The 23,862-nt window shown below is 47.9% G+C and overlaps 1 protein-coding gene across 2 annotated transcripts in view; it reads left to right on the forward strand.

Moving 5' to 3' along the window:
- Nucleotides 1-23,862, forward strand: part of GSDME (gasdermin E) — a 108,020-nt gene that overhangs the window by 34,679 nt on the left and 49,479 nt on the right. For both annotated transcript variants that reach the window (XM_069588177.1, XM_069588176.1), the window contains exons 4-5: nucleotides 20,183-20,354; nucleotides 22,150-22,270. In XM_069588177.1, coding sequence (XP_069444278.1) covers nucleotides 20,183-20,354; nucleotides 22,150-22,270 — 293 coding nt within the window. The remainder of the gene's footprint in view (nucleotides 1-20,182; nucleotides 20,355-22,149; nucleotides 22,271-23,862) is intronic.

Below are 23,862 nucleotides of genomic sequence, written 5' to 3' on the forward strand. Positions count from 1 at the left end.
AGATCTGAAGTGGTTCTCTTATATATAGGTCTAATTTCTGTATACATTCATCTGGTCTGTCTCTTTCGGTTGGACAGTTTAGTTCATTTAAATTTAAGATAATTATCAATATGTATGTTCCTAATACAATTTTATTAATTGCTTGGATTTATTTTTGTAGGTCTTTTTTCTTCCCTTCCTCTCTTGTTCATGTTTCTTGTGATTTGATGACTATCTTCAGTGTTGTGTTTGGGTTGCTTTTTCATTTTGTGTATGTATCTATTGTTTTTTAGTTTGCAGTTTCCATGAGGTTTTGTTATAGCTGTCTATACATATAAAAGGTTATTTTAAGTTGCTGGTCTCTTAATTTCACATGCATTTCCCATTTCCTGCATTTGTACTCTCATCTTTTCATAGTTGCTGCTTTTGATACCATATTTGTGTGTGGATGACTTTCGACTTTTACTGTATATTTTCCTTCATTGGTGCGCTTTCCCATTTGTGATTTTTTTGTTTGTTTGTTTATAGTTGTGCCCTCTCCCTTGAGAAAGCTAGGGAAATTCTTTCAGCGTTTGTTCTAAAGCTGGTTTGCTGCTGCTGAATTCTCTTAGCTTTTACTTGCCTTTAAAGCTTTTGATTTCTCGGTCAAATCTGAATGAGAGCCTTCAGTTCAGTTCAGTTCAGTCGCTCAGTCGTGTCCGACTCTTTGCGACCCCATGAATCGCAGCACACCAGGCCTCCCTGTTCATCACCATCTCCCGGAGTTCACTCAGACTCACGTCCATCGAGGCAGTGATGCCATCCAGCCATCTCATCCTCGGTCATCCCCTTCTCCTCCTGCCCCCAATCCCTCCCAGCATCAGAGTCTTTCCCAATGAGTCAGCTCTTTGCATGAGGTGGCCAAAGTACTGGAGTTTCAGCTTTAGCATCAGTCCTTCCAAAGAAATCCCAGGGTTGATCTCCTTCAGAATGAACTGGTTGGATCTCCTTGCAGTCCAAGGGACTCTCAAGAGTCTTCTCCAACATCACAGTTCAAAAGCATCAATTCTTTGGCACTCAGCTTTCTTCACAGTCCGACTCTCACATCCATACATGACCACTGGAAAAACCATAGCCTTGACTAGACGGACCTTAGTCGGCAAAGTAATGTCTCTGCTTTTGAATATACTGTCTAGGTTGGTCATAACTTCTTCCAAGGAGTAAGCGTCTTTTAATTTCATGGCTGCAGTCACCCTCTGCAGTGATTTTGGAGCCCCCAAAAATAAAGTGTGACATTGTTTCCACTGTTTCCCCATCTATTTCCCATGAAGTGATGGGACCGGATGCCATGATCTTAGTTTTCTGAATGTTGAGCTTTAAGCCAACTTTTTCACTCTCCTCTTTCACTTTCATTCTCAGTTCTTCCATTGCATCACATTAAATATATCATATCACTCCCTTCTGGCCTGCAGAGTTCGTGCTGAGAAATCAGCTGATGACTATACGGGAATTCCTTTTTTGTTACTTGTTGCTTTTCCTTTGTTGTTTTTAATATTTTCTCTTTGTCTTTAACTTTTGTCAACTTGATTACTGTGTGTCTTGGCATGTTTATATTGGCATGTTCTTTCTTGGGTTTATATTATGTGGGACCCTGTGCTTCCTGGATTTGAGTGACTGTTTCCTTTCCTGTGTTAAAGAAGTTTTCAGCTATTATCTCTTCAAATATTTCCTTAGGTCCTCTCTCCCTCTCCTTTCCTTCATGGAACACTGTAACGTGAATATTGGTGCATTTCATGTTTTTCCAGAAGTCTCTTAGACTGTCTTCATTTCTTTTCATTCTTTTATTTTTATTCTGTTTTGTAGCAGTGATTTCTACAGTTGTCTTCCAGTTCACTTATCCATTCCCCTGCCTCATTATTCTGCTACTGATTTGATCTAGCATATTTTTCATTCATTATATTGTTCATCTCTGTTCTTTAAATCTTCTGGCTCTTTTTTTTTTTTTTTTGTATTGGTTTTGCCATACATCATCATGAATCTGCCACAGGTGTACACGTGTTCCCCATCCTGAACGGCCCCCTCCCACCTCCCTCCCCATACCCTCCCTCTGAGTCATCCCAGTGCACCAGCCCCAAGCATCCTGTATCATGCATCAAGCCTGGACTGGTGGTTTGTTTCACATATGTTATTATATATGTTTCAATGCCATTCTCCCAAATCATCCACCCTCGCCCTCTCCCACAGAGTCCAAAAGACTGTTCTATACATCTGTGTCTCTTTTGCTGTCTCTCATACAGGGTCATCATTACCATCTTTCTAAATTCCATATATATGTGTTAGTATACTGTATTGGTGGTTTTCTTTCTGGCTTACTTCACTCTGTATAATCGGCTCCAGTTTCATCCACCTCATTAGAACTGATTCAGATTTATTCTTTTTAATGGCTGAGTAACACTCCATTGTGTATACGTACCACAGCTTTCTTATCCATTCATCTGCTGATGGACATCTAGGTTGCTGGCTCTTTTTAAAAACATTTCTTGTGTCTTCTTGGTCTGTGCCTCCCTTTTTTTCCCACGATCTTGGATCATCTTTACCGTTGTTACTCTGAATTCTTTTTCGGGTGGATTGTGGTTGTCCTTCTGGGATTTTTCCTTCCTTCTTTGACTGGGACGTGTTCCTATCCTACGCTGTATCGTTTTGTCTAAGTTTCTGTAATTGTGGTTTCCGTTCTGCACTCTGCAGGGTTGTAGTTCCTGTTTCTGCTTTCCGCCCCCTGGTAGATGATGCTGGGCTCAGAGGGCTTAATGGAGAAGGAAATGGCAACCCACTCCAGTATTCTTGCCTGGAGAATCCCAGGGATGGAGGAGTCTGGTGGACTGCTCTCTATGGGGTCGCACAGAGTTGGACACGACTGAAGCGACTTAGGAGCAGCAGCAGAGGGCTCAAACATGCCTTGTGTGCACCAGGACCCCATAGAGACTGAGACAGAACTGTGCTTGGGTGTCTCCTGAGGAGGTACAGATCAGCAGTGGACTGCCGTGGCGGCCGGGGCTCTGGGTACGTAGACCTGGATATGGCATAAGCCCTCTTGGAGGAGGTCACCATTAATCCCACCATAGAGCTGCCAGAACTTAAATAGGACTGGGGAAACAGAGTCTTGGAGGGCACAAACAGAATCTTGTGTGCACCAGGGCCCAGGAGAAAGGAGCAGTGATCCCACGAGAGACTGCTGCAGACTTGCCCCTGAGTGCCCAGGGGTCTCTGGCAGAGGCGTCAGTCGGCGGTGGCCTGCTGCAGGGTTGGGGGCACTGACTCTCGCAGTGCCTGCAGGGGCCTTTTGAAGGAGGGCCCCGTTATCTTCATTTCCTCCACCATAGTTTGGCCTCAGGTCAAACCACAGGGAGGGGACACAGCCCCACCCTTCAAAAGAAAATTGGACTAAAGATTTACTGAGCATGGCCCCGCCCATCAGAACAAGACCCCATTTCCCCCTCAGTCAGTCTCTCCCATCAGGAAGCTTCCATAAGCCTCTTATCCTTCTCCATCAGAGGGCAGACAGACTGAAAACCACAGTTACAGAAAACTAACCCATCTGATCACATGGACCACAGCCTTGTCTAACTCAAACTATGAGCCATACCGTGTAGGGCCACCCAAGACAGACAGGTCATGATGGAGAGTTCTGACAAAACATGGTCTACTGGAGAAGGGAATGGCAAACTACTTCAGTATTCTTGCCTTGAGAACCCCATGAACATTATGAAAGGGTGAAAAGATAGGACACTGAAAGATGAACACCCCAGGTCAGTAGGTGTCCAATATGTTACTGGAGATCAGTGGAGAAATAACTCCAGAAAGAATGAAGAGATGGGAGAATGGCACTGAAACATGTATAATATCATATATGAAACGAATCACCAGTCCAGGTTCGATGCATGATACTGGATGCTTGGGCGGTGCCCTGGGATTACCCAGAGGGATTGTACAGGGAGGGAGGAAGGAGGGGGGTTCAGGATGGGGAACACGTGTATACCTGTGGCGGATTCATGTTGATGTATGGTAAAACCAATACAATATTGTAAAGTAATTAACCTGCAACTAAAATAAATTTATTTTTTAAAAAAAGTATGAAGAGATGGAGCCAAAACAAAACAACATCCAGTTGTGGATATGACTGGTGATGGAAGTAAAGTCTGATGCTGTAAAAAGCAATATTGCATAGAAACCTGGAATGTTAGGTCCTTGAATCAAGGCAAATTGGAAATGGTCAAACAGGAGATGGCAAGAGTGAACATCAACATTTTAGGAATCATTGAACTAAAATGGACTGGAATGGGTGAATTTAACTCAGATGACCATTATATCTACTACTGTGGGCAGGAATCCCTTAGAATAAATGGAGTAGCCATCATAGTCAACAAGAGAGTCTGAAATGCAGTACTTGGATGCAATCTCAAAAATGACAGAAGGATCTCTGTTCGTTTCCAAGGAAAACCATTCAGTATCATAGTAATCCAAGTCTATGCCCCGACCAGTAATGCTGAAGAAGCTGAAGTTGAATGGTTCTATGAAGACCTATAAGACTTTCTAGAACTAACATCCAAAAAAGATGTCCTTTTCGTTATATGGGACTGGAATGCAAAAGTAGGAAGTCCAGAAATACCTGGAGTAACGGGCAAATTTGGACTTGGAGTACAAAATGAAGCAGGACAAAGGCTAACAGAGTTTTGCCAAGAGGACGCCCTGCTCACAGCAAACACCCTCTTCCAACATCACAAGAGAAGACTCTACACATGGACATCACCAGATGGTCAACACCAAAATCAGATTGATTATATTCTTTGCAGTCAAAGATAGAGAAGCTCTATACAGTCAGCAAAAACAAGACCGGGAGCTGACTGTGGATCAGATCATGAACCCCTTATTGCCAAATTTAGACTTAGATTGAAGAAAGTAGGGAAAACCACTAGACCATTCAGGTATACCTAAATCAAATCGATTATACAGTGGAAGTGAGAAATAGATTCAAGGAATTAGATCTGATAGATTGCTTGAAGAACTATGGACTGAGGTTCGTGACATTGTACAGGAGGCAGTGATCAAGACCATCCCCAAGACAAAGAAATGGAAAAAGGCAAAATGGTTGTCTGAGGAGGCCTTACAAATAGCTGTGAAAAGAAGAGAAGTGAAAGGCAAAGGAGGAAAGGAAAGATATAAGCATCTGAATGCAGTGTTCCAAAGAATAGCAAGGAGAGATAAGAAAGCCTTCCTTAGCAATCAATGCAAAGAAATAGAGGAAAACAATAGAATGGGAAAGACTAGAGATCTCTTCAAGAAAATTAGAGATACCAAAGGAACTTTTCATGCAAAGATGGGCACAGTAAATGACAGAAATGTATGGACCTAACAGAAGCAGAAGATGGTAAGAAGATGTGGCAAGAATACATAGAAGAACTGTACAAAAAAGATCTGCATGACCAAGATAATCACGATGGTGTGATCACTCACTTAGAGCCAGACATCCTGGAATGTGAAGTCAAATGGGCCTTAGGAAGCATCACTATGAACAAAGCTAGTGGAGGTGATGGAATTCCAGTTGAGCTATGTCAAATCCTGAAAGATGATGCTGTGAAAGTGCTGCACTCAATATGCCAGCAAATTTGGAAAACTCAGCAGTGGCCACAGGACTGGAAAAGGTCAGTTTTCATCCCAATCCCAAAGAAAGGCAATGCCAAAGAATGCTCAAACTACTGCACAATTGTACTCATCTCACACGCTAGCAAAGTAGTTCTCAAAATTCTCCAAGCCAGGCTTCAACAGGATGTAAACCATGAACTTCCAGGTGTTCAAGTTGGTTTTAGAAAAGGCAGAGGAACCAGAGATCAAATTGCCAGCATCCGTTGGATCCTTGAAAAAGCAAGAGAGTTCCAGAAAAACATCTACTTCTGCTTTGTTGACTATGCCAAAGCCGTTGACTGTGTGGATCACAACAAACTGTAGAAAATTCTGAAAGAGATGGGAATACCAGACCACCTGACCTACCTCTTGAGAAACCTATATGCAGGTCAGGAAGCAACAGTTAGAACTGGACATGGAACAACTGACTGGTTCCAAATAGGAAAAGGAGTATGTCTAGGCTGTATATTGTCACCCTGCTTGTTTAACTTATATGCAGAGTACATCATGAGAAACGCTGGGCTGGATGAAGCACAAGCTGAAATCAAGATTGCTGGGAGAAATATCAATAACCTCAGATATGCAGATGACACCACTCTTATGGTAGAAAGCGAAGAGAACTAAAAAGCCTCTTGATGGAAGTGAAAGAGGAGAGTGATAAAGTTGGCTTAAAACTCAACATTCTGAAAACTTAAGATCATGGCATCTGGTCCCATCGCTTCATGGCAAATAGACGAGGAAGCAATGGAAACAGTGACAGACTTTATTTTTGGGGGGGGCCCCAAATCACTGCAGATGGTGACTGCAGCCATAAAATTCAAAGACACTTGCTCCTTGGAAGAAAAGTTATGACCAACCTAGACAGCATATTAAAAAGCAGACTTTACTTTGCCAACAAAGGTCCGTCTAGTTAAAGCTATGGTTTTTCCAGCGGTCATGTATGGATGTGAGAGTTGGACTATAAAGGAAGCCGAGTGCTGAAGAATTGATGCTTTAGAACTGTAGTGTTGGAGAAGGCTCTTGAGAGTCCCTTGGACTGCAAGGAGATCCAACCAGTCCATCCTAAAGGAAATCAATCCTGAATATTCACTGGAAGGACTGATGCTGAAGCTGAAACTCTAATACTTTGGCCACCTAATCACCTGACTCATTTGAAAAGACCCTGATGGTGGGAAAGATTGAAGCCGGGAGGAGCAGGGCATGACAGAGGATGAGATGGTTGGATGGCATAACTGACTCAATGGACATGAGTTTGAGTAAACTCCGGGATTGGTGATGGACAGGGAGGTCTGGTGTGAAACAGTTTGTGGCATTGCAAAGAGTAGGACAGGACTGAGTGACTGAATTGAGAACTGAGAGGCTTTTGCAGGTGGGAGGAACTGTTTCCTGCCCACTGATGGATGGAGGTGGGTCTTGTCCCTCTGGTGGGCAAGGGTAATTCAAGGGGTCTGTTGACTCTGCAGCTGTGGGCTCAGGAAGGGTTTGCATAGCCTGTCTAGTAATGGTTTGGACTGTGTTTTCCCCTCTTGGTTGGTTGGCCTGAGAGGTTACAGGAGTGGAGGCTGTTGATTGGGGCCTGGTCTTGGTGAGCAAATGGTGGCCTCCAGCAGGGCTCACGCCAAAAAGGACTCCCCAGAACTGCCGCCACTAGTGTCTTTGTCCTGCAGGGAGTCATAGTTGTGTCCTGCCTCTGCAGGATACTAGCACGTAGGTCTGGCCCAGGCTCTTAGAAGGTCACTGCTTTTTTCCCTGGGTCTTAGTGTACATGAACCTGTGTGCACCCTCTTAGAGTGGAGTTCTTGTTTTCTCCAGTTCAGTGGAATTCCTTCAATCAAATACCTCTGGGCATCAAAGTTATATGATCTTGGGGTTCCTCCTCCCAATGTTTAAGATCCCCCCACCAGGTTCGGAGCCCAACTTGGGGCTCAGGACCTTCATTCTTGTGGGGGAACCTCTGTGATGAGATTATTTTCCCATTTGTGAGTTGCCCATTCTGGGAGAGGAGGTATGGGATTTGATTTTATCACCATTGTACCCTCCGACTGTCTCGTGGCTTCTTCTTTGTCTTTGGATGTAGGATATCTTTTGTGGTATGTTTCAGTGTTTTTTTTTGTCAATGGTTGTTTAGCAGTTAGTTCTGACTTTGGTGTTTTCATGAGATGAGGTGAGCTCATGTCCTTCTCTGGCATTGTTATTTTTAATAGAGTTTGTGCCTAGCAATTTAAAGACCTCTAGCCACATGTACTTGGAGAAAGAGAGTTTCCTGAATCTTGTTCTTTTGTTTACTCTCTTATTTTTCTCCCACTGGGGAACTCTTTAAGTAGGTAAAATGAACCAGGTGAAGGCATCTTAGGGTCTGGGAAGGTGAGCGTCAAGCAGCCCCCCTTCCTGCTCTTCTCTTGCTGGTGTTTTCGGTGGTGGTATTTTTAGGCTAACTGGTAAACTTCAGGTTCATTTTTTTGAAATAAAAAATTTCATTAGTGAAATGGAGTTTGTGTTCTGGAGGAGTTTTTGTAAGAATTAAATAAGAACATATAAACAAAGCATGGCCCATAGCAAGTTCTCAAAAATGTAGTTATTAGCGTGAACAGTTCCATAATTATTGCTGTTCTGGCCAGCCCCCAGTAGAGCCTGATTATAGAAGATGGCAAAGGTCAGAGCTGTGGGAAGGTAAGGGGTGACTTAGTGTTTTGTGACGAGGCAGAAGATGCAGTTTCAGAAGAGAAATGAAGTGAAGCCCTTGGGATTTCTGATGCGGGCATCTTGCAGCCCTTGTTTCGCTCCTCTGTGGAGGAGGCAGGCAGCCATGTGGTCTGCATCATGAACCCCACCATGGAAGGACTGACCGTCTTCAGTGAGGCAGGCTTGCATGTGCCAGCAGCCTGGCTTCTCCAGAATGAGTATAGACCTAGACGTGTTTCTTGGCGTATGAAAGTCAGGGAAGCACCCAGGTTATTCTTACAGAAAGTTCTGTTTCTTTTTTTCTTACAGGGGATGCTTGTTCAGTTCTTGAATGAAGATGTATGAAATTCTTTTTTTTTTTTTTTTAAAGGTTATTTTTAAAGTATTTATTTTTGGCTGTGCTTGCAGCTAGTGGGCGTTGAGCACGGGCTCAATAGTAATGGCTCATGGGCTTAGTTGCTCCATGGTGTGCGGAATCTTCCCAGACCAGGGATCGAGCTCGTGTGCCCTGCATTGGCAGGTAGATTCTTACCCACGGCACCACCAGGGAAATTCAAAGGTGTGTGAAATTCTTGAGCAGTATTAGTAAGATATTGCCGTCTCTGATCATATCCTTTTTGGAAAGAGCAGCAATAAAGCTCTCAAGGCCACATCAGATCCTCAGATCCACTGTATTTTAAAAGATATCTTTCCTGAGACCTCCAGGCCATACCCATCTCTGTGGTGTCTGTAAGTCAGTCAGTTTCTTGCTGTTTTTTTTTCTTTCTAGATTATTCTGTCTCCTGGTTTTGTTTTAGTTCTCAGGCTTGGGGGCTTCTAGAAGCTTGTTTGGCCTCTTGTTTTTATTTGAGCCGAACCCCTCAATATTTGATCCCAGGGGTAATTTTTGTTTTACAGAAATCATTCTGTCCTATGAACTTTATTTTAAAGGCTACTTCAGATCTTTCTGGAGCTAGGTAGGACTTATGTCATAAGGAGAGAAATTCATGTACTATTTTCTTTTAAGGTTGATAGACATTATTTCATCAAATCCAAGATTTCATCCTTTGTATATACCACCCTTGTATATACCACTAAGAATACTGCCAACTAAACAGGTCACCTGTTCATTTACAAACATCCTGATTTCAGAGAAGTGAAAAAATATGTTTAAAAATTGGCAAGATGTGATGTACAAAATTGGGTTGGCTGGAATTAGGAGTTAGAGTTTAGGCGAGCAGACGTTTATTCCCCTGGAGCTTTCATACCGTGTCTGACACCCAACACTGAACTTCTCTTTGTCTCTCGATACCCGCTTCACTGCCTGACTGCCCGCCAGGTGCTGGTTGGTGCAGCGTTTAGTCCAGTTGTCTCCGCCAGAAATCTGAACATGACACGGCTCCTTCCTGGCCTTCCCTCCCACGCCTAGTCTCCCACTAGTTGCTTCTGCCTCTTGAATATCTGTCCTGCTCTTCCCAATGCCCCAGCCTCACATTGCCCTGCTGCAGGCCACCACTGTCTCTCACCTTGATGGCCCAGGAGTCTCCGGCTGGTCCCTCTGCACCCAGTCACCCTCTCCATTTGATTCTCCGCATGGTAGTCCATTGGATCTTGTCTGTGCCTGGTGTGTGCCCTTCTGTGCTCTTCGCTGTCTTAGGGATGATGCCCACGCTCTCCTCCACTCAGGCCCAGCCCCCTGAACTTCTTTCGGTCCCTGGCATCAGTGCCCCAGGCTCTTTCTCACTCCCTCCCTGCCCCCCTGCCGTGTTGAAGCCTCTACCAGTCCCCTCTGCACACGAAGTCCACACGCAGACTCCCTCCGTCAGTTTCATCAGATTGCCTCCCACGTCCTTCAGCAGCCACGCCACCGATTCCCCTACCGGAGTGTCGACCCTGGTTGTGGGGTGACTCTTGTCATCACTGCCTGATTCCGTGTCTGTGTCCCTCCTGGAACGTCCTGTTTTGCTCACCTTTGGCCCCACACGATGCCTGCAGCACCATCAGCACTGTTTGGTTGAAAGAATACTTGGTTCATCTTCATTTTGCAATGGAAATGCAGAGGTTCACTAGTTTGCCTGGACTTAAGATGGAAGCCCAGGTCCACCAAACCCGTGAGTTTTCCATCTAGCTGCAGAGAGCTTGGAAGGCAAAAACTGGCCCATGGGCTTCTGCGTGAGCTCACCTCCCTGCATCAGCCTCATTCGGTTTCAGCATCTCTCAGACCTCTGCATCACCTCTGCAGGTGGCAGTGAATTAATTACTCCATCTGAAAGGCTGACAGTCCGTAATTGCTCAGTCGGTTTCTCCTTTCTCTCTCTGGTTGTGAGTGAGAGAGATAAGGTGTTGAATAGCTGGCAGTGTCCCCAGAGCTGGGGGCATCTGCGCTGTGGGGGTGGCCCCGTCACTTTGCTTATAATGTGTCGTTAGCGTTGTGCCTCAATTTTGATTTTTTTTTTCCAGCCAGCTTACAATCCTGATGTCACAGTCTTGTGATACAGCAGGGCTTTCCTCAGCAGATGGAAGTAGTGGCCCCAGGGTACAGTTTCTGGCGACTTCCTGCCTTGGCCCTGGCTCCGGGTTGAGCATCTCTGGTGGACTGTGTGGGAAGTTGGTTTTTTTTTTTTTTTTTTTTTATGGTTGAAATGGAGTGTTGGTTGGTATGAAGAGGACCGCCAGTGGTGGCTGCTTGGGTTTCTGAGAGGGTCGGCTTCCAGTCTCCGGGAAGTTTTCCCAGGGAACTGAGCAGAGAGACTGCTTGTTTGCTGTCAAGCACATATGAAGCAGCTTCTGTGTACACGGCCCCGAGGAGGCCCCACAGGGAGAGGGAAGATGGAAAGACACAGGGCTTTGGCCCTGGTTAGCGGCATGCTGTTGCGTCAGGGGCTCATGAGCTCGCTCTGTTTCTGTCCTCTGCGAAAGCAGGGTGACAGTAACTTCATGGACCAGAGTGTCTTTAGTTGTAAAGAGGATCTGTTATTACCTCCCATTAAAAACCTCCCCAGGTAGGATGGGTCCCGTCACCTGTGGTTCCTGGTGGCTGGTTCGCTCAGTGGCTCCGTGGGACCCCCTTGTGGCAGCCTCTGTGCATTGCTTGTCCCAGCTACCCGGTTTTCGCTAGTGCCCAAACGACTGCATCGCAGACAAAGCCCAAAGTCAGAAGAGGGGTCTCTTCCTTGTGCCTCTGATTAAGAGCGGGAAAGATCCTCCCAGAAACCCCCCAATAGGCTTTTTTTCTCAAGTCTTAATGGACGGAATTGCCACGGGTGGCCCATCCTATCCAGTCCCTGCTGAGAACAGTGGAGTCACCAGGATTGGCCAAGACTTACCTGTGGGGCTGCATCACCACCTTTCTGCCCTTGTACCAGGCTCCCAAACCTGAACAAAATTGAAGGATAGTGGTACATCACACTCAGGGGATGTCAGTGTGGTGCCCACAGGAACAAACCAGACACAGTGGAAGGGCCAGCCCTCCTCCCCTGCCCTCTCTGGACAGACTCTGCACAGACTCCACCTGGGGAGGGACTGTCCCCCTGGGGGTCAAGCAGGCCATGGAAGTGACGGTCACGTTCCTTTCAGGGTTTCAGGAGGTGGCCACTGAAATTAAACTCTAGTCACGGCCTTGGTGGGATCGTTTTGCCAGGTCTAGAGACGGGAGGAGGCTGGCTATCAAAAGAGAAGCTGACTTTGCTGCTGGATGAAATGTCAGGAGAGCAAGGCCAAGTTTACAAGCAGTGTTCATGGGCCTGATCTCCACAGCCTTTCTGATTTTTCTGCTGTACAACTGGTTGGCGAACACGCACTTCTTCTTTTAACTGCAGTGTTAGCCAATAAATCAAAACCCTTTGGGAGAAATACTTAAATTACTAAAGCCTTAATTGTCAGGATGTAACTAGGTTCCTGTGGGTTAGTAATTCTTGCTTAATACTCTCGCAGCAGCAGGCCTGCTGCCATCTTGGGGCTCTGCATAATGTCCCAACCTCTGTTCCTAGAGAGATGGTAGAACCAACCCCCACAGTCTTGCACAGTCTCTTCAGAGTGCCTTTGCCTTTAGCCTCTTGCATCAGTCTTTTGAGCCACATAGTGGAAAGAGCACTGGTCTGATAGTCAAAAGCTGTGTGCCATGGGATTCAAGCCAGTCTGTAACCTCTGAAGGGTGCAGGCGCCCTTTCTTGACACAGGTGTTGGATTAGATCCGAGTGATCAGGACCACCTCCCTCCCAGGCCTGTGCAAACTTTGCCAATCAGTCGTGGTTCTGTTGCTTCTCACTGCTTACTGTCTTAAGGATTCTAAGACTCAGTCTCAGCGTTAGAATCCTTTCCTGGTGGGTAGACAGCAATCGCTGATGGATCCATCAGAGGTGGTATTCAAGATGAAACTGGTTTCCTGCCTTAGAACTCGTCATCCCCTGGGGCCCTTGTAGTTTCACATTTCTCCCAGAAGACTGGATCAGAGCCGATTGTGCCTACTCTCTTATGACATACTCTACTTTTTGGAGCAGCTTATCAGAGCTCTGTTTGAAGCCCTGTTCCTCTAGGACATATTACAAAGGAGGGTCGTGGCAACAAGGATGCCTTGGTCTTGCTCACTGAGAATCCCCAGCATTTAGCCCAGAACACAATAGGACCCAGTTATCTGTGAAGTTACAAGAATGAGTTTGGGGGTGACGGGTCTGCTCAGGAAGCAAGCCCTCCCCTTGTCTCCACGGGAGGGGTCCTGCGTTATGCTTTAGGAAAGAAAACTGCTTCCCTCCTTTTTTTGGATATTGTTAGAGTTTTGAAAGTCTTCTCTGAGTTTCTTCTCTGTGGGTTGCATCCGGTTTTCAAAGCCTGAGAAGTAGGGAGAATGGGAATGAGTGCTTCAGCCTGCAGAGGAGGCGGCTTCACGAGGGCTGGGCCTGGGGAGCTTTCACGTGCCATAGGAGCGGAGCCTGTGCTCCTGCCGCCTCCTCTGGCCCACGGCCGGTCCCCAGCAGCCTCGCTGGGCTGGAGCCACACTTTTTACTCATCTTCCCTCCTTGTCCCCCACCTCCAGCAGCTCCTGCCTGGTCTCCCCACTACCCCACCCCTAGAATTACTGGCCTGTATCCATGTAGCTATTTTCTTAGTTGCTTGGAGGGTCTGCTCCCCAGCCTGAAGGCTTACCTGAAAACTCTGGGCATATTTCTGGCCAGCTGGGGGAGGGAACTTGACTTGGCTTCCCCATCATTATTGGAAGGAAAGAAATGTTTTCAGATAAATATATCATGGGTCACTACAGGTGGCCTCTTACCCAGCCCTCACTTGACAGATGTGCAAACGGAGGTTCAGAGATTAGAGGCAGTGTCCCAGTGAGGAGACAGAAAGCTGGGCCCATTGCAGGCTGGCTCTAGGTGCTGGCATTGCACAGAGCTGTGGGCACGCAGAGGAGGGTGATCTCACAGGAGAATGGCGGGGGGCAGCAGGTCTGTGGGGTCAGGAAGGGGTGCTGTTCTCTCCTCCATTTAGTGTGGACTTCTTTGCCTTACCTCCAGACGTGTTCCTTGGGGTCCAGCCCTTTGATGTTGACTACACTACTGCCTCCATGGCCCCCTGTTCTAGCATCAACTTGCCATGTGCACCCTTGGGCGGTCCTTAAAAATGTGTGACGAGGCCGAAGAGCATTGAGCTGCTCATTTTTCTGTGGAAACCTTTTGCTCCATTTCTCTCGGCTGTGGCATTGACCCCTGGCTGGACTGGGGTGGTTTTTCCAACCCTGCCCTCTGGGATTTATGTGATAAATTATTCATTTCCCACCAACTGGATAGGTAGCATAATGCTAATGACAAATTTTTGAATAATTGATATGTTCCTATGATTTAAATGCTAAAGGTCAAAACCCCCCGACCCCTGATCTCCTGGCCGTCTAGCTCCCTTGTGTGTCTCTCTCTAAAGAGCTTCTGTACGTGTTGTTCAGTGGTTCTTAATAGAACCCATGAGAGATGGAGCAATAGGGATGACCCTGGGAAGCGTTTCCTAAGAGCAGCCATCAGAAGATGGGGTCAGAAAAGAGAAGCTGGCACGATACTTGGAGGTTTCCCAGAGGACTTGGATATGGTCCCTCCTTCCAGTGCTCAGCTACCGGTCTAGCCAGACAGGCAAGATACTGATGTGGAGACATGGACGTGCTAGAGGTGAAGGTCAAGTTCCTGGTGCAGCCTTCAGGAGCGCTGACCCAGAGAAGGGAGCCTGCAAGGGGCTTCTGTGGCGGGCGGGGCCTTGTGAAAGACCAGCCTGGGTCTTCCAGCTATGTGACTTTAGTTACTGTCTGCTGCCTCTCTTGGCCTCCTTGTTCTTCATCTATGAAACCTTGCTCTAGGGTTTTAAACTTTTTGTTCTTTGAACTTTAGTAATCTGAAGATACCCGTGGATCTCTTTAAATGCATACAGGACATGGCTGAGCACACACACACACATATGTAAATGAATTACATGGAAATAACTGCTAGCTTCCCCACTTGGTGGGTCGAGGTGAGTCCCATCACACAAGGACTCCTGCTCCAAGAGGGCCGGGACCAGGCTTCTATGAGCTATTCTGTGTCCAGGCCCTGGAGGACCAGTGCAGATGGGGCAGAATTCACTCCAGAGGTTGCTTTGTGAAGACTCCTGTATGAACAGTTCACCACCTCTGATAATTAGCTTCCCCTGTCTACACTAGCCTCCTCTCTTAATTGAGAATGAGCTGGTTTGTCCAGTATTCGGTTTCCAAAAGGTGGCAGCACCATCCCGGGAAACAGAATCGCAGCGACCGGGGTGGGAACTGCCTGCCTGTCCGCTGAGCAGCTCTCAGCCGGCCTGCAGGAGGACGTGCCCTGTGACACTCTCCTCCCTAGTCACCCAAATCTCAGCCTGGGAGGTGCACCCTGTCTTTGGTCTGGCTTCTGTTCCCTGTCCCGTGGTGAGGTCACCCTGCAAGGCTATTCTGAGGGCAGGAAGCCTCCCAGGTGCTTGGCTGGTCCCCACAAGCATCTCAGGACTGTTCTGTTCTCAGATGAGTAAGGAAGTTACGTTTAAGGAAAGGTGACCTTTCCCCCTCCTCTTTCTGGTGTTTGAGGTGGGGGTTCTGGAGGGAGGTGGGCATATTAAGCAATGGAGTCTTGGGTGGTCTAGGCCGAGGTTTAGGAAATGGCAACCCACTCCAGTATTTTTGCCTGGAAAATCCTATGGACAGAAGAGCCTGGCGGGCTACAGTCCATGGGGTCGCAAGAGTCAGATACTTAGTGACTAAACCGCCACATGTATGTATGTATGTATTTTTGGCTATGTTGCGTCTTCACTGCTGCTCGGGCACTCTCTGCGTGCAGGGTGTGGCGGTGTGTGGGCTTCTCGTTGCAGGGGCTTCTCCTGTGCAGAGCTCAGGCTCAGCAGTTGTGGTGTACAGGCTTAGTTGCCCGGTGTCATGCGGGATCTTCCCAGACTAGGGATCGAACCTGTGTCTATACGACACATTGGCAGGTGTATTCTTACCCACTGGACCACCAGGGAGGTCCCAGAGGTTTTTCTTTTCAAACAGTTGAACATTGGTTAAGGCAATATCAAGCACTCCAGTGGATCTGTTTAGGCCATGAAGCACTGCAGTGATTTTCAGCCCACCAGAGTCACTTCAGGTGCCTCAAGGCAGCCTTCAGCTGTCCCTCTGCTGTTAGTTCTGGGCTTGTGGGTGGCAGTAGCTGCTTCTGATGTACTGCTCGTCAAATGGGGAGGAGCCAGTACCTGAGCTGTAATTGAGGGAGTTGCTTTTTAAGAACTGGCTAGAATAGGAGATGCTGTGCAACAGAAGGAGGTCCGCAAGGCCTGGTTCAAATGTACGTCCTGCTGGTGAATACACTGGCCCTCGTCTTCAAATCTGTGCCTGTAGGCCTCACACCGTCTATAGGAAGAGTCACAGCTACACGTCATTCTCTAAACCACACCGCTTATCCTCCAGTTCCTCCATCTTCCTGTTTTCTCTCTTCCCACAGATGCACACCTACTCATACATTTGCATACCTACTCATACATTTGCATGTTCATTAAGGCAGATACACAAAGAGGAGAAAAACACCCCACTTTTTATTTATTCGTTTATTCCAAAACTATGTACTGTGCCCTTGGCATGCACAGACCCTATTTCCATGAGTTTAAGAATTCTATGTACAGAGGAGCCTGGGGGGCTACAGTCCACGGGGCTACAAAGTGTCGGACAAGACTGAGTGACTAACACTTTCGTGGTCTTCAGCCTCTGGGCCACAGGCCAGTATCTCCTGTCAGATACAGGCATTAGATTAGAAATAAAGTGCATGGTAAATGTAATGCGCTTTAATTATCTGGAAACTATCTCCCCCCATCCCTGGTCCATGGAAAAATTGTCTTCCATGAAATCGGTCTCTGGTCCCAAAAAGGTTGGGGACTACTGGTCTAGAGGGAGGAGACAGGCAGTGAGCAGATAAACGAAGGACCTGGAAGAGTGTCATGTGGAAGTGTGCTCTCGAGAGTATGTGAATGACACGTCCACATGCAAGGGTGTCACAGTGTGAGCGGGTGTCGCTCTGTGCAGGGTGAGCAAGGAACACTGGCCTGCCTGAGAAGTGACTTGTGTCAGATGTGGGGACCCTGGGGACATTGTGTCAAGGCCTCGGGGTAGGCCTGTACCTGGTGTATTTAAGGCGCAGAGAGACAGCAGGAAGGTGGGGTCCCCAGAGGCAGGGCTCAGAGCTAAAGGCCTCATTGCCTGGGGGGAGGATTTGAGATGAGATGCGTCCACTAGAGGTTCTAAGGGCGTGAGAGATGTGAAAAAGCACCTGAGACCCAACTGCCTGCCTGTCATTCCCATCAAGTGCACACACTGGCGCTTTGTTCTGGGGGTCTAGGTTAGGGGGATATACAGGATGGTGGCCAGAGCCGGCCAGCATTTGGGGGGCATTTGACTGTCTGCTTGGCACATGCTGACTGCTCACCATGTGGCCTCTTGAGTAAACCCTACAGCCATCATAGCAAGAGACAGCATTACCATCAGTGTATCCACAAGGATAACAAAGTGTGGGGTGGAGCCATTCACTCCCAGTCACCTGGCTGGAGGGGCAGAGCTGGGATTGGAGCCCCCGCCAGGCAGGTTCCCCCTGCTCTATCTGCCTTCCTGGAAATGGAGCCCTGGGCAGCTTTTTTGTTGTTGTCAATTTATCTTTATTACTTACTTAATATGTGTGAAGCATTGTCATAATTTGCATTTCTTTGACCATTACCGAGATTGAACAGTTTTTCCCATGTCTTTATTATTATTCTTATTCTTATTTCTTTACAGTTTTGTACATGCATGTATGCTAAGATGCTTCAGTTGTGTCTGGCTTTTTGTGACCCTGTGGACTGTAGCCCACCAGGCTTCTCTGTCCTTGGGATTTCCCAGGCAAGAATACTGGAGTGGGTTGCCATTTCCTACTCCAGGGGCTCTTCCTGACCCAGGGATCAAACTGTCATCTCTTGAGCCTCCTGCATTGGCAGGCGGGTTCTTTACCACTGGTGCCACCTGGGAAGCCCGGGTGCAACCAAGTGAATTGACTGTATCTACATACATTCTGAGTGGGCTCTGGGAGCTGGTGATGGACAGGGAGGCCTGGCGTGCTGCGATTCATGGGGTCACAAACTGAACATACATACCTGTGAAGTGCCCCTCCTTCTTGGCTCTACCCCCAGCCCACCCCGTGTCCCACCCATCTAAGTCACCACAGAGCTAGCTCAGAGATAGCAGGTCTCCACTAGCTATCTGTTTACACATGGCAGTCATATAAGTCAATCTCATTTTCCCAATTCTTCCCACCCCCAGCCCATGCTCTTCTCTTTGTCTATATCTCTATTCCTGCCCTGCAAATAGGTTCATTTGTGCCGTTTTATAGATTCTCTGTCCATGGGATTTTCCAGGCAAGAATACTGGAGTGGGTTGCCATTTTTTTCTCCAGGGGATCTTCCTGACCCTGGGATTGAGCCCAGGTCTCCTGCATTGGAGGCAGATTCTTTACCATCTGAGCCACCAGGGAAGCCCCTAGATTCCACATATATACGTTAATATATGATAGCTACTTTTTTCTTTCTGACTTACCTCACTCTGTATGACAGACTCTGGGCCCATCCACGTCTCTATGGATGACCCAGTTCTGTTCTTTTTTATGGCTGAGTAATATTCCATTGTATATATGTGCCGCATTTTTATCCATTCATCTGCTGATGGATATGTCTTTACTTTTTTTAATTGTGATAAAACATAACATAAATTTTATCATTTTAACCATTTTTAGGTGCATAGTTCAGTGGTTTAAGTACCTTCACACTGTCATGCAGTCATTACCACTATCCATTTCTAGAACTTTCTCACCACCCTACAAAAAAACTCTGTAGCCATCAAACAAGAACTCCCCTCCCCCATTCTCTCTTCCCCAGCCCCTGATAACCTTAAATCTACTTTCTGTGGCTGAGAACTTGCCTGATCTAAATATTTGATATGTGTAATATCATCCAGTATTTCTCCTTTTGTACCTGGCTTCTTTCATTCAGCGTAATGTCTTCAAGGTTCGTTCACGTTATAGCACGTCAGCTTTGTTCCTTTCTGTGGTTGAATAATGTCCCATTGTATGCATGGACCACATTGATGTATCCGTTCATCTGTTGATGGATATGGGTTTCCAGCCCATGGAGATAGGATCTTTCCAGCTACTTGCCTCCATTCTGGGGATGCTTTCTGAAGCCTGGAGAAGCTGTGTCTGCCTGGGGTGTGGGACGACAGCCACAGCATGGATGGCGATGGGGCCAAGCTTTTGAAGGTAACTCACCTTGGACTGTTTGAAAAGCACAGGGTGAACACTAATTGTTCCTGTGCTGCCACTAACTCTAATCTGATTTTCTTCCTGTCCACCCCATAGACTCAGCATTGAACAGGACTTCCAGAGTGGGCCCTACAGCGTTTGCTTCTAATCAGCACATCATCTTCTATAGATGGGAATTGACCTTGTTTTTGAAATTCCCCAGAGTAGCCACCTGGGAGCCCCAAGTCTCTGCTGGGAAACCTGGGCAGGCCACACCTTACTGGGCTCAGTTCCCCATCTGTAAAATAATGTAAAATCCCTTCTGCATGTGTGTGCAATCTCTTCAGTCATGTCCGACTCTTTGCAACCTCGTGGACTGTAGCTCACTAGGCTCCTGGAGAATCCAATGGATTCTCCAGGCAAGAATATTGGAGTGAGCTGCAATTTACTCCTCCAGGGGCTCTTCCTGACCCAGGGATCAAACCCATGTCTCCTGTGCCCTGTGCCCTGGCAGGCAGATTCTTTGCTACTGAACCAAGAAGCCCTTCTAAAACCCCTTCTAAGAGATTGCATATCCTTCCTGGACAGACAGATTAAAAAATACTTTTAAAATTAAAATCCAGTTTTCCCCTTGCTATTTGTACCTCAAGCCTGTCCCCTTCTCTTCTGTGAGAAGCACTGGTCAGCATGCCCCCCCAACCCCCGCCACCTCGTCATCCTGTATTTATTGCCCATGCCTGTGATGGTCCCTTGGCCTCTGGTTAAATGACAGAGTGGAGTTCCCAGGGTGTGAGCAGATGGATTGCAGCTCCTGTACCTGTTGGGTGTCTTTCTTTCTCTGTGACATTCAGCATGGCTGTTTGACAGGAACCCCATCCCTGTGGTGCCAGCCTTTCTCTGGAGGCCTGGCAGCTCTGAGGTGGCCTCAGGAGACTTTGGTTTCTGCCTCTCTGGATGAGCTGGCCCCCTCTCAGCACCAGGAAATAACGGATGCTGGCTGTCACCTGTTTGCTCCTCACCCGCCAGCCGTGCAAGAAGTGATAGTTCACGCTGCATCCACCTCCCCGAGCCCATTCACGGTCCTTTTCTTTTTTCAGAACAATCAACCTGAAGAACCCGGTACTGCAGCAGGTGCTGGAGAGGAAGAATGCGGTCCTGTGTGTCCTGACGCAGAAGATCGTGACGACGCAGAAGTGCGTGATATCTGAGCACGTCCAGATCGAGGAGAAGTGTGGTGGCATGGTGGGGATCCAGACCAAGACTGTGCAGGTGCGCGCCTGGCCCAGGAGGCGCTGGGCCCTCTGGGAGTGGGGTCTTCATTCATCAGGACTCTTGTAGGCAGTTCACAGAAATCCAAGTCAAATTGGTTTAAATGAGAAAGAACTGATTGGCTCCTGTAACTGAAACATTTGGAGTGATCTAGGAGACTTCGCTGGTGGCTCAGACGGTGAAGCATCTGCCTACAATGTGGGAGACCTGGGTTTGATCCCTGGGTCAGGAAGATCCCCTGGAGAAGGAAATAGCAACCCACTCCAGTACTCTTGCCTGGAAAATCCCATGGATAGAGGAGCCTGGTGGGCTGCAGTCTATGAGGTTGCAGAGTCAGACATGACTGGGCGACTTGACTTCACTTTACTTTATTCAGTCACTGCTGGATCCAGGACTTGAGAAGCTGGTGAGCTGCCTTCCCTGAAGGTGGAGTCCCTCTCATATAAGCCTGTGGGGTGGCAGCTCCTGGCTTTCATCCCACCTCATCCCTAGTGGAAAGAGTGCTTCAGGGCAGGAAGGCAGGCCCTGGACCATCTTGGGCCATGCCCATTCCTGAAGCAGACCCAAGACCAGGACAATGGGATGCTTAGATTGGCATACCGGGGTGAATCAGGTGCATTCCCCCTTCAAAAAATGGATCAAATGACCACTGGCAAGGCCAGCGCACAGATAACTCCTAGAGCCCCTAAGAATCAAAGTTTCAGAAATGAGGATTTTGAGATTAGCTGCCTTAAATCCCCAGTGGATTGAGTTAGGAAAGGTAAAGATCAGCACATGTATCTTTAATATACATAAACAGATGTTTCTGGATTAAGGTACAGTCCTACCAAGCTGATCCCTGAGCTTCAGTGGAACTGAACAGGAGGCTGTCACCCCAAACTGCCTCCCCTCCATAGTGCCTAATATTCTGCTCTTAGAAGTTTACTTCTTGGGGTAACTTTCAAATTATACTAGAAGACCCAGTAATATTATATTTAGAAGGAGATGGAGATTCAGGTCTGGAGCTGGACTCTCTCTGGGGTGGGCAGGCTGGACAGAGTGATGAGGTCTGATGGGAGATGGCTTTAGCTGGCCCTGCCAGTATTTCTGTCCACAGTGACCCCCACCAAAGGCCTGGAGCCTGCTGGGGTGTCCGGAGGTTGGTAGTCATCACACTCTGACCAGGATCAGGTTGCTATAAAGGCCTCTGATCTCTAGCATCTGAGCCATTTCTCATCCTCCCCAGGCCATGGTGGGCAAGTCAGATTTGTGACAGGGTCTGAAGGAGAGAGCTTTGCTGCTGACTCGGCATTTCCTGGCCATCCTTCCCTCCTCCTTGTGCCCCTTCCTTCCAGCCTCTCCCCAGTTTTATCTGATGGCACAGTGTGTCACATACCTGGTCTGGGAGGACATGCTCAGGGGATCTTGCTCTCAGCTAGGTTCTCCTAGTCAGACTCTTACCATTGATGATTTTCTTAGGATTTCAAAGTTGTTTCCATAATCCTCCATGAGAGAAATGGGAAGTTGACTTATTATCTTCTTTACTCAGCACCACAGACCTAACTGTACTATCTCCCAACCTCTGGATTCTTGCCTTTGTGCTACAGGTTGGCCACTGACTTTAGAATATGTGTAGGACATCATGAAGCCGACAAGGATTAAATCCTGGCCCCTGCTGGCTCGTTCTCCTTTCCCCCCAGTTCTGAGGGCATTTTCCCAGCACTTCTTGGGCACAGGGCCTAGGCTGGCTACATGGGAGGCAGGAGAAGGCTGGGGGAGCCTGAGCGCACAGGTGGGAGCATGCACCCTTCTGCAGGTGTCAGTGATGGAGGATGGGAACATCATCAAGGACAGCAACGTGGTGCTGGAGATCCCAGCTCCCACCACCATTGCCTACAGCGTCATCGAGCTGTACGTGAGGGCGGACGGCCAGTTCGGTGAGTGTGCCTCAGCTTGGGGCTCTGGAGGTGGGTTGAGTCATCAAGGAGGGATACCCCATTTTACCCTGAGGCTCGTCTCGTAGAGGATCCCTTGCTGCTCTGGGGATGAGAGGAAAGAGCTATCAGAAGAGTCGGGGGATGTCCCACGGCAAGTGAGATGGCAGGGCGTGGTTGGAGGGTATTGGTGCAGGATGTCCACATGGGGCGTGTGTTTCACATACAGGGCACAGAGGGAAGAACGTGAGCTCTGTGTTGGAGTAGACTGGGCCATCAGCCCGAGTGCCATGGGGTCCTATGAGGTCTCAGGCAGCTAGCTGAAGCCTGATGAGCTTCGGCTTCCTATGTCTGGGAGAGGAAAGACATTCCCCACAGGGCTGCCGTGAAGAGCAAGTTAGATGAGGTGTGTGAAGTGCCTGGAACATTGGTGGCTTATTAAGTACTCACCTTAGCTATTATAATACTGTCATCATCCTAATTATCTTACCTCCCTTCCCCCAGCATGAAGCCCCAAAAGCTGTATTTGACCTTTGTGTCTGATCACCAGTGTGTTCAAAGCGGGAAGTTCACTGTGTCACTTGAAGAAAATAAGGCTTTAGTAGCTGGTGTGACTAATGCTGTTAGGTGCTCAGGGCTCTTCTCTTAACACTCTTTTCAAGAGGTTGTGGGAGCCCAAGAAAACTGACTGCTTCTTGAGGACAGAAGTGAATATATATAACATCATAAATAATTAACTTTTTAAGGTATGGTCATATTATTGTAGCTTTGTTTATGAAGAGTCGTCTTAGTTTTTAGAGATATACAGTGACCTCCTCACAGGTGAAAAGAAACTGTGGCTTGCTTCAGACATGGTGGGGAGCGCAGCGTGAGTGTGAGGGTGGAGGTGACGGGGGCGGCCACGGCTGCTCAGTGTCTGTGTGGAGCCTCTCTGCACGACTCTCGCCATCCTCGTGCACTTTCAGTTTTCCATGGTGAGAGCGCAGTGAGGGTGTGCTCGGACGGGCCGTGCACATCCACAGCTGCCTCTTGCCCTCCCCCGATTGTTTTCTGTCCGGTGGGGGGACCAGGCCAGGGATGAGGGGTTCTGCCGGGACTCAGGCTTCAGCCCTCACTCGGCCACTTGAGGAATCACGGTCCAGCTTCCACGGGCTCTCAGATCGCTGACTGTCCTGATGGGACGGTAGACAAGTGGGCATGTGAGGCGCATGGGGCACTGTCACTGAGCCTCCCTCTTTCACACACAGAGCATTCTGTGTTTCAGGGGGGTGACGAAAAGTGAGGCTGCCAGTTGTAGGAAGCTGGTCCAGGGGTTGGTCAGGGATGCACGGGGTACCAGGAATACCAAGAACTGTGATCGGCATGAACCATAGGTCCATGGTTCCAGTGTAGGTCCATGTCTGTGCCATCCCAGACATGATTATTATTCTGTTCTTTCTGTTTGCAGGACTCTGTCCACTGAACACACTGCCTCATTAGATTAAGTTCTCCCTTCGGCTTTTCTCATAGGGCTCCCCTCTTAGCTCAGTCGGTAAAGAATCCGCCTGCAATGCAGGAGACCCCGGTTCGATTCTTGGGTGGGGAAGATTCGCTGG

This window comes from Ovis canadensis, chromosome 4 (genome assembly GCF_042477335.2).
Source record: "Ovis canadensis isolate MfBH-ARS-UI-01 breed Bighorn chromosome 4, ARS-UI_OviCan_v2, whole genome shotgun sequence".
In the NCBI taxonomy this organism is placed as follows: domain Eukaryota; kingdom Metazoa; phylum Chordata; class Mammalia; order Artiodactyla; family Bovidae; genus Ovis; species Ovis canadensis.